General features: G+C 50.9%; 1 protein-coding gene across 1 annotated transcript; it reads left to right on the top strand.

Annotated features, from left to right (window-relative positions):
• Positions 1 to 3,075: 3,075 nt before the first annotated feature.
• HOXB2 (homeobox B2) lies at positions 3,076 to 6,964 on the top strand. Its single transcript, XM_071450844.1, has 2 exons — positions 3,076 to 3,970; positions 5,046 to 6,964. The coding sequence occupies exons 1-2, from the start codon at positions 3,212 to 3,214 to the stop codon at positions 5,487 to 5,489; spliced, it is 1,203 nt and encodes a 400-aa protein (XP_071306945.1). The 5' UTR covers positions 3,076 to 3,211; the 3' UTR covers positions 5,490 to 6,964.
• The last annotated feature ends 2,875 nt before the right edge of the window (positions 6,965 to 9,839 follow it).

The raw sequence follows: 9,839 nt of genomic DNA, 5'->3' as shown, positions 1-9,839 counted from the left end.
GTGAGGAGGAGGAGGAGGAGGATGAGGAAGATGAAGGTCCCCTCCGCAGGGAAGGAGAGGGGGATCCTGGATTTTCAAAATCCCGTGACAAAAGGGTGGAAAAGCTGGAAAAGGTACCCCCAAAAATAAAAGGAAAAAAAAAATTTAAAAAGGAAAAAAAAGGGGGTTGGGGTGCAGGAGCAGCAGGTGGGGTTTGTGTTTTGTATTTTATGGTTTTTTATATTTTTTATAAAGTTTATATAGGTTATATATTTATAGATTATATTTATATATAATAAATACTAAATGTTATATATATAATATATTACACATTACATATTTCATAGTCCATAACGTATATTTTATATAGTATATTTTTCTATTATATAGTTAATTTAAAATTTTTTTTTAATTTTTTTTTTACATTTTATATCTTATATCCAATACCCTGCATTCCCTACCCCGCATTTTCTACCTGACACTTCCACATTTCAGATATTTCACATTTCACTCGTTTCATCCACCTGTGTGCACAGCCAGCACAAATCCCCGAGGGAGTAAAAAATAAAAAATCTCTGGTGGAGAAAAATCTCTCGTGAGAAACGACCCCGAGCTCCGAGCCCTCCTCATAAACCGAGTTCCAGCTTCATAATTAAAAATTAGAAATAATTATCAATAATAACGGGATCTGGAGCACCAAGGAGCGACCTCCCGTACCCGGCCTGTGGAATATTTTTAATTTAAAAAAATCAATTTTAAAATTTATTTTTGCCAATAAAGTAATTGAATTGTCCCGGCCTGGGCCGGATCATTTCTCCCTCCCCGCTCCCATTCCCGGATCGCTCCGGCGCCATGTTGAGCCCGGGATTCCCAGGAAATGGTGAAAATCCGGGAAAAAGGGGAAAAAAGCAATTCCGGGGCGCGCCCTGGGCCCTCCCTCCCCGGCGGGGCCGCGCTGCTCGCCCGGGCTTTGGGAACTCGGGAATTCGCCCCAGGATGCGAAACATTCCCCGCACCCCGGAGGTTTCTCCCCTTTTGCCTCAAAAAAATCCCAATTTCTCAAGAGTTTCTTTTCCTTTTTTATTCCTTTTCCCTCTTCTTATTTTTCCCCCCGTCTTCCTTTTCTCCTCTTTTCATTTCCCCTCTTCTAATTTTCCCTCTTTTCATTCCCTCCTCTTTTAACTTTTCCATCTTTTCATTTTCTCCCATTTTCATTTCCCCCTCCCTTTTCATTTTCCCATCTTTTAACTTTTCCATATTTTCATTTTCTCCCCTTTTAATTCCCCCCCCTTTTCATTTCCCCCCGTTTTCATTTTCCCATCTTTTAGTTTTTCCATATTTTCATTTCCCCCCGTTTTCATTTTTCCATCTTTTCATTTTCCCATCTTTTCATTTCCCCCCCTTTTCATTTCCCCTCTCCTTTTCATTTTCCCATCTTTTAAGTTTTCCATATTTTCATTTTCTCCCCTTTTCATCCCCCACTTTTCCTTTTTCCCCCTTTCCATTTCTCTCCTTCTTTTCATTTTCCCATCTTTTCATTTCCACCTCTTCTTTTCATTTTCCCATCTTTTAACTTTTCCATCTTTTCATTTTCTCCCCTTTTCATCCCCCCACTTTTCATTTTTCCCCCTTTCCGTTTCCCTCCCTCTTTTCATTTTCCCATCTTTTCATTTTCTCCCCATTTTCATTTCCCCCATTTCCATTTCCTCCCCATCTCTTTTCATCCCCCCACTTTTATTTCCCCCCTTTTTTAAATTCCCCCCTCTTCTCATTTTTCCCCTCTTTTCGTCCCCCACAGTTTTCATTTCTCTTTTCCCCTCGCGGCCCCGAGCGCCAGCACAAACCCCGAGTCAGCTTTTGCCAGCGGCTGGGAAGAATTTCCCCCCTTCCACCCCAAATTCCTCCTCTCCATCCCATCCCTCACACCCCAGGAACCCGCTCCCAACCAGCCAGCAAGGAGCAACCCCCGATTATTTTACTTTTAATCACTGATCCCACGAGACGGAGCAGATTTCGGGCTGGTTTTGATTCGCGGATCCTCGGAGCACTCGGGGAAGTTCGGGCCTGCGCTCGGCATTTTTTCAATTATCGCCATTATTTCCCTAAGCCCCGCTCGCTGGAGGAGCTTTGGGTTTCTCGGTTCCTCCCCACCCACGCGGATGCTTCGAGTGACAAAAGTTTCCAGGGAACGGAGCCTCCCCGTCCCTCCCGGCCGCAAACTGGGACAACTGGAGCTCCCCAAAACCCCTTCTCCATTCATCCCCTCCAGGCGCATTTATTTTAATTTCTCTCTCTTTTTTTTTTTTTAATTTTTTTGGGTTTTTTTGAGTTTCTGCCCTTGAAACCCGCGGACTGAAGTTTATAAAACCCCCGTGGTAAAAGCGGAGTTTCTGTGCCGAGGGCGAGTCAGGGCGAGCTGTCAGGAGGCTTTGCAGGACAAGATTGATGGTGATGGTTCCTCTCTTCTTCTCGGGCTGCGCGGACCCGGGGCGCTTTAGAGAGGGAAAAGAAAGAAAGGGAAAAAAAAGAAAAAAAAAAAAAAGTTGGGAAATGACTTTTTCGTTTTATGTATTTGTTTTGTAAACTCTGGAAGTGGCGCTGCTTTATTGGAGAGAAAAAGGGATGGGGAAGGAAGAAAAGCGATTTCAGAGACAGCCGTGACCTTAAAACGCGCTCGGGCTTTGAGCGAGGTGCAAAGGGTCCATTAAGCCTGGCCTGGGAAGGACAAGGATTAGGCCGCTCCTTAGGAGTCATTTAAACCCGTAAATGGGGCGGGTGTAACTAAACTCGGCTTAAAGGTTTAACTAAACTCAGCTCAAAGGCTCGCCTGATTTCCTAAGGGTTCACAGCGGCAGGAACGGGGCAGGGAATGGGGCAGGGAAAGAGGGGAAGGGGAAGGGGAAGGGGAAGGGGAAGGGGAAGGGGAAGGGGAAGGGGAAGGGGAGGGAAGGGAAGGGAAGGGAAGGGAAGGGAAGGGAAGGGAAGGGAAGGGAAGGAGGAAGGAAGGAAGGAAGGAAGGAAGGAAGGAAGGAAGGAAGGAAGGAAGGAAGGAAGGAAGGAAGGAAGGAAGGAAGGAAGGAAGGAAGGAAGGAAGGAAGGAAGGAAGGAAGGAAGGAAGGAAGGAAGGAAGGAAGGAAGGAAGGAAGGAAGGAAGGAAGGAAGGAAGGAAGGAAGGAAGGAAGGAAGGAAGGAAGGAAGGAAGGAAGGAAGGAAGGATCTCCCTGCCCGAGCAATGGTGTCGATTCTGGGGCGCTGCCGTTGGCTTTTCTGGGGTTCCCCTCTGTCTCTCCCCTTTTCCTCCCCTTTTTTTAATCAATTAAAGCAAATAACGCTTTCTGTTTGCCACCAGGCCCCTCCTGCCATTGGCCAGGGCCTCCCACGTGACGAGGAATTGGCTGCAATTTCGCCCCAGCCTCGAGTTTGGCAGAGCAGGGTCCCCCTCCGCCCGTGTTATCGCAATATAACAATTACAGGAAAACCCCGGGACCCTCATCATCCCCGCCATCCCAAACCCGAGGCCTCCGCTTCCTCTCCCCCTCCTCCTCCTCCTCCTCCTCCTCCTCCCTCTCCCCCGCCTCCCTCCCGCTTTTTAAAGCCGGGCCCTGGAAAAGCCATGAATTTTGAATTTGAGAGGGAGATCGGGTTCATAAACAGCCAGCCTTCGCTCGCTGAGTGCCTGACGTCTCTGCCCGCTGTCCTGGAGACATTTCAAACTTCATCAATCAAGGACTCGACGTTAATTCCTCCTCCTTTCGAGCAGAGCCTCCTCCAAAGCCTCGATCCTTGCTCGGGCAGGAGCCGCAGCCGAGCCCCGCATGGCCCGGCCCGGCCCGGCCCGGCCCAGCCCGGCCCCCGGGCAGCGGAATTCCCTTGGATGAAGGAGAAGAAATCGTCCAAGAGAAGCGGCCACGCTGCGGCCGCCTCGTCCCCGCCATCCTCATCCTCATCCTCATCCTCATCCTCATCCTCCTCCTCCTCGCTGCCGGCGCCTGCCGCGGGATCTCCCGCAGGTTCGTATGGCCGGGGGGGGTGCATCGGAAAATGGAAAATAATGGAGAAAAAAAATACGGAAAACGGCCAATTCCGGCCCAAAACAGCCCCAGCCCATCCCCCTGCCCGCGAGGCTCCCCCGGGATCGGGGAATTCACGGAGCGAGGAACCGGGGGGGTTCTGCTGCCTCCTCCTCCTCCTCCTCCCAGGGAAAATCAGAAATTTCTGCCACTTCTGCCCAAGCCCCGAGCGAGCAGGGCCTGGGGGGGCTTTGCAGCTCGGTTCGTTCGGCTTTCAACGCCAGAGCTGCGGGGTTTTACAGCCCACGGGGGAAAAAAAAGGGAAAAAAATTCAAAAAAGGGGAAAAGCAAAGACAACGAAACGCCAAAGATGCGCGGAGGGGGAAGGAAAATGAATGGGTGGGGAGGTGAAAGAGCCAGGGCTGATCCTGCGAAATGAAATTATTGCACCCCAAACCCCCCAGAAACAGGAGCAGCCTCTCGCTGCTCGGCCTCCCTGCCTGCCTCCCTCGGGATAGAGCGCGGGAGGAACAATTCCAGGATTTCCAGGGCTCGGGCAATGCCCGGCAGGACCAGGGCGGACACCGCAGCTCATTGGCCCGGGAAAAGTGGGATAATGAAAGCAAAGCACCGGGAAAAGGTAAAAAAAACCCAAAAAACCAAAAAACCACAGAACAACAAAAAACGGGACAGAGGGAATGAAGAAATTGAGAAGAAATTGAGAATGAGTTCAGAAGAAATGGGGAATAAATTTAGAATAAATTTAGAATAAATTTAGAATAAATTTAGAATAAATGTAGAATAAATTTAGAAGAAATTTGGAAGAAATTGAGAAGAAATTTAGGAGTTTAGAAATATCCTGCATTTTAGGGATTTAGAAGGAAGGTAGGAATTCTTTTTACGCTCCAGGGCGGCAGAGAGGGAAGGGCTCTAAAGGGAGAGACCAGGGAGCGAAATCCCCTTTTCCCCCCGGGGCAGAGACCTCGTCCGGAGCGGGAAAAGTTCAACGGGCGAATTTTGGTGCCAAATCCCGTGATTTTTTTCTTCCTGGCAGAGGCGGCGGGGCCGGCGGACGGCAGCGGCTCCAGGAGGCTCCGCACCGCCTACACCAACACGCAGCTGCTGGAGCTGGAGAAGGAATTCCACTTCAACAAATACCTGTGCCGGCCCCGCCGGGTGGAGATCGCGGCGCTGCTGCAGCTCAGCGAGCGCCAGGTCAAGGTGTGGTTCCAGAACCGGAGGATGAAGCACAAGAGGCAGACGCAGCACAGGGAGGAGCCGCCCTCGGCAGGGCCGGAGGAGGCCGCGGAGCAGCGCGCAGGGAGCGCGGAGCAGGGCGCGGGGAGCGCGGAGCCGGAGCTCGGGGCGCTCTCGGTGGAGCCGTGCCTGGAGCTCGGCCCGGGCTCCCTGGAGAGCCCCCTGCGCTTCTCCGAGGAGGAGCTGGAGCTGTTCGGCAGCGCGCTCTGCACCATGGACCTGCGGCAGCTGGAGCTGCCCTGACCGCAGCTGCGAGCCCCCGGCGCTGCCGCAGGGACTGGGGCGCTCGGCCTCGCAGCGGCCGCTGCCGGCACCCCCGAAGCTGCCCGGAGAGGAGGGGGAGCCCGAAAATGCGGCCAGAGAAAAGAGGGACCCCGGAAATATGGCCTGAGAGAAAAGGGGGAACCCTCAAAACATGGCCAGAGAAAAGGGGGAACCCGAAAATATGGCCTCAGAAAAGGGGGAACCCGGAAATGCGGCCTGAGAAAAGGGGAACACCGGAAATGCGGCCTGAGAAAAGGGGAACCCTCAAAACATGGCCAGAGAAAAGGGAAAACCCGGATATATGGCCAGAGAAAAGGGGAACATCGGATATATGGCCTGAGAAAAGGGGGAACACCGGATATATGGCCAGAGAAAAGGGGGAACCCGGAAATGCGGCCAGAGAAAAGGGGAACCCGGATATATGGCCTGAGAAAAGGGGGACACCGGATATATGGCCTGAGAAAAGGGGGAACACCGGATATATGGCCTGAGAAAAGGGGAAACCCGGAAATCTGGCCAGAGAAAAGGGGAACCTGGATATATGGCCTGAGAAAAGGGGGACACCGGATATATGGCCTGAGAAAAGGGGGAACACCGGAAATCTGGCCTGAGAAAAGGGGAAACACGGAAATCTGGCCAGAGAAAAGGGGGACACCGGATATATGGCCTGAGAAAAGGGGGAACACCGGAAGTGCGGCCAGAGAAAAGGGGAAACCCGGAAATCTGGCCAGAGAAAAGGGGGACACCGGAAATCTGGCCAGAGAAAAGGGGGACACCGGATATATGGCCAGAGAAAAGGGGGAACACCGGAAGTGCGGCCAGAGAAAAGGGGGAACCCGGAAATATGGCCTAAAAGAAGGGGAACTCTCCAAATATGGCCTGAGAAAAGGGGGAACCCTCAATATCTGGCCTAAGAGAAGGAGAATCCCCAAAATATGGCCCTAAGAGAGGGGAGAGCCCCAAAATCTGGCCAGAGAAAAGGGGAAACCCGGAAATCTGGCCTAAAAGAAGGGGAACCCCCAAAATCGGCCCTAAAAGAAGGGAACCCCCCAAAATCAGCCCTAAAAGAAGAGGAAAGCCCCCAAAAGAAGGGGAACCCCCCAAAATCCCCCTGAAGCCATTTCCCATTCAGTCGCCTCCTCCCACTTCCGTTGGAAGCTCCGAGCCACCCAAACCTCCCTCCCAAATTTATTCCAGAAGGGGAAAGAGCGGCCCCAGTTTTGCTAAAATTCAGGTAATTTCGTGATCCTTTTATTTATATTTTTCCTCCCCCCCTTATTTATTTCCAAGGAAGCAGCCGGCGGTTCTCACGCACGGGGGGAGATTTCAGCCCCCGGAGAGAAAAAAAAATAAATTAAATTTATAAATCCTCCTCCCCAGCGACTTTCTCAGGAATCAGAACGAGACTTTTAGATTTCGTAATAAAATTTAAAAAAAAGAAAATTAAAAAAAAACAGGGGAATTTTCCTTCCTCTTTTTACGTTCTAGATGTAGATTATTTATTCAAATCCTTTCGTAGCAAAGGGCAAATTATTTATTGTATATTTTTTTCATAGAGTAAATAAACGCCTTTATAAAAGTGACAGAAGCGTGTTTGCTCTGGATTTCATTCCAAAAAAGCGCTTTTTTTGTTTGGTTTGGTTTTGTTTTGTTTTCCTCCATAAATCATTCGCTTTTCCCTGCTTTGTAACGAGGTTTAATCATCTCCTCGTGTGCCCTGGGAGGAGACAAAAGGAATCGCTCCCAGCCAACGATTCCAGAGGAAATATTCCCGAGTTCTGGGCTCGTTTTCCAGCAGCTCGGGGTTTGTTTATTTATTCGTTTATTTATTTATTGTAACCAATCAAAGCGGGGTGGTTCTTTCTTAATTTTAGCGTTTTGGGGTTCTGCTTCGGGGACGGGAAAAATCCTCGAATTTGAGGGGAAAAAAGGGGAAAAAAATCCGAATAAAACCCTAAAAAATAAAGGGGATAAAGGGATGGGAAAACAACACAAAGGCAGCGCGGAGCCCACGCGAATTCCGGGGCCATTCCCGGCCTCCCACATCCCAATCCCGCCCTTCATCCCCATCCTCCTCCTCCTCCTCCTCCTCCTCCTCCTCCTCCTCCTCCTCCTTTCTCTCAGAATCCACCACAGTTCCCGGGCTTTGAAACGTCCGGAGCTGCAAAAAACGGTCGATTTTTGGGGTGAATTTGGTGCTTTCAGTGCCTGGGCGGGGTCACCCCCCCTACCCCCCGCCTCTCCAGGGAAATTTGGGATCTTTTATTTGGGGTAAAAAGCAGCAGAGCGCGGCTGGGTTCACACTGAGAAAATAAAATAAATAAAAATAAACAGAAGCTAAATAAAAGCAGGCGAAGGCCAGAGAGACGTTTGGGAATGGCTGTGGGTGATCTCTCTCGGCTCGATCAAAGAGGGGCCGGGGTGGTTTTGGGGCCACCTTTGGGTCCCCAAATCTCCTCCCCAAGAGAGGAGCCGGCAATGCCCAAACCTCGCTCCTCGCTGCGCTTGCCCGCATTCAAAACCCACTCCAGCCATGAATATTTGAATATTTGAATATTTAAATTTCCCAGCCCCGTTGCCAGGGGGAAAGGGCAGCACTGGAGCCGAGCCCAGCCCCTCTCCCACCGCCTCCCCTCCGCTTGGGGGTCCCCGAGCCACGAGTCTGGGGGAGCAGAGCCCCCCAAACCCTTTATTCTTTATTTTGGGGGTTATTTCACAGCCCTGGCTGCTGCGGCGCACTCGGAGCTGCCAGACGGTGCCATCAAAGCGCCATTTGCTCCAGCGCTTCCCACCTTCCTCCTCCTCCTCCTCGTCCTCTTCCTCCCGCCCCATTCCAGGCCAGCAGGGGAAGCTCGGCCCTGCCCCGGGTTGGTTTTGGGGTCTGAGCATCCTTTAGGCCTCCCCAGGGGCAGCCCCTCCTGTATCCAGGTGAAAAATGAGGAAACAAATCTCCAAAAGAGCGGCAGATTGACTCCACACAGAGATGGTGATTGACACATGGAGATGGTGATTGACACATGGAGATGGTGATTGGCACATGGAGATGGTCATTCCCACACTGAGATGGTCATTGACACACAGAGATGGTCATTGGCACATGGAGATGGTCATTGACACACTCAGATGGTCATTGGCACACTGGGATGGTCACTGACACATGGAGATGGTCATTGACACATGGAGATGGTCATTGGCACACTGAGATGGTCACTGACACACTGGGATGGTGATTGACACACTGAGATGGACATTGAGACACGGAGATGGTCATTGGCACATGGAGATGGTCATTGACACACTGGGATGGTCATTGATGCACTGAGATGGTCATTGGCACATGGAGATGGTCATTGGCACATGGAGATGGTCATTGGCACACTGGGATGGTCATTGGCACACGGAGATGGTCATTGACACATGGAGATGGTCATTGGCACATGGAGATGGTCATTGGCACATGGAGATGGTCATTGATGCACTGAGATGGTCATTGACGCACTCAGATGGTCATTGACACATGGAGATGGTCATTGACACACTGGGATGGTCATTGACACATGGAGATGGTCATTGACACACTCAGATGGTCACTGGCACACGGAGATGGTCATTGACACATGGAGATGGTCACTGACACACTGAGATGGTCATTGGCACATGGAGATGGTCATTGGCACATGGAGATGGTCATTGACACATGGAGATGGTCATTGGCACATGGAGATGGTCACTGACACACTGAGATGGTCATTGACACATGGAGATGGTCACTGACACACTGCGATGGTCATTGACACATGGAGATGGTCATTGACACACTCAGATGGTCATTGGCACATGGAGATGGTCATTGGCACATGGAGATGGTCATTGACACATGGAGATGGTCATTGACACACTCAGATGGTCATTGGCACACTGAGATAGTCACTGACACACTGGGATGGTCATTGACACACTCAGATGGTCATGGACACACTGGGATGGTCACTGACACACGGAGATGGTCACTGACACACTGGGATGGTCATTGACACATGGAGATGGTCATTGGCACACTGAGATGGTCATTGGCACATGGAGATGGTCATTGACACACGGAGATGGTCATTGACGCACTGGGATGGTCATTGACACACTGGGATGGTCATTGACACATGGAGATGGTCATTCCCACCCTGAGATGCTCTTCAGACTAAAAATGAGAGGAAATGTCCCAAAACGGGCGGATTTCCACATTTCCACGCCCTTTTCCCCTGGGGAAGGGAGGAGGGGAAGGGCGAGGCCGAGGGAGGGGTCAGGAGGGAAAAGGGACGGGGAAAGGGGTCC

Source organism: Agelaius tricolor, unplaced genomic scaffold (assembly GCF_023055355.1).
Source record: "Agelaius tricolor isolate 1412-34295 unplaced genomic scaffold, bAgeTri1.0.p SCAF_31, whole genome shotgun sequence".
Classification (NCBI taxonomy): Eukaryota; Metazoa; Chordata; class Aves; order Passeriformes; family Icteridae; genus Agelaius; species Agelaius tricolor.
Note: the sequence above shows the minus strand (reverse complement) of the source record. Positions and strands in the feature narration are given on the sequence as shown.

Excerpts from the sequence above, each read along its gene's own strand:
- HOXB2 (XM_071450844.1), top strand. The coding sequence starts at position 3,212 with ATGGTGTCGATTCTGGGGCGCTGCCGTTGGCTTTTCTGGGGTTCCCCT. Across the intron at positions 3,971-5,045 it reads CCTCCTCGCTGCCGGCGCCT|GCGGCGGGGCCGGCGGACGG; the intron begins GCCGCGGGATCT and ends TTCCTGGCAGAG.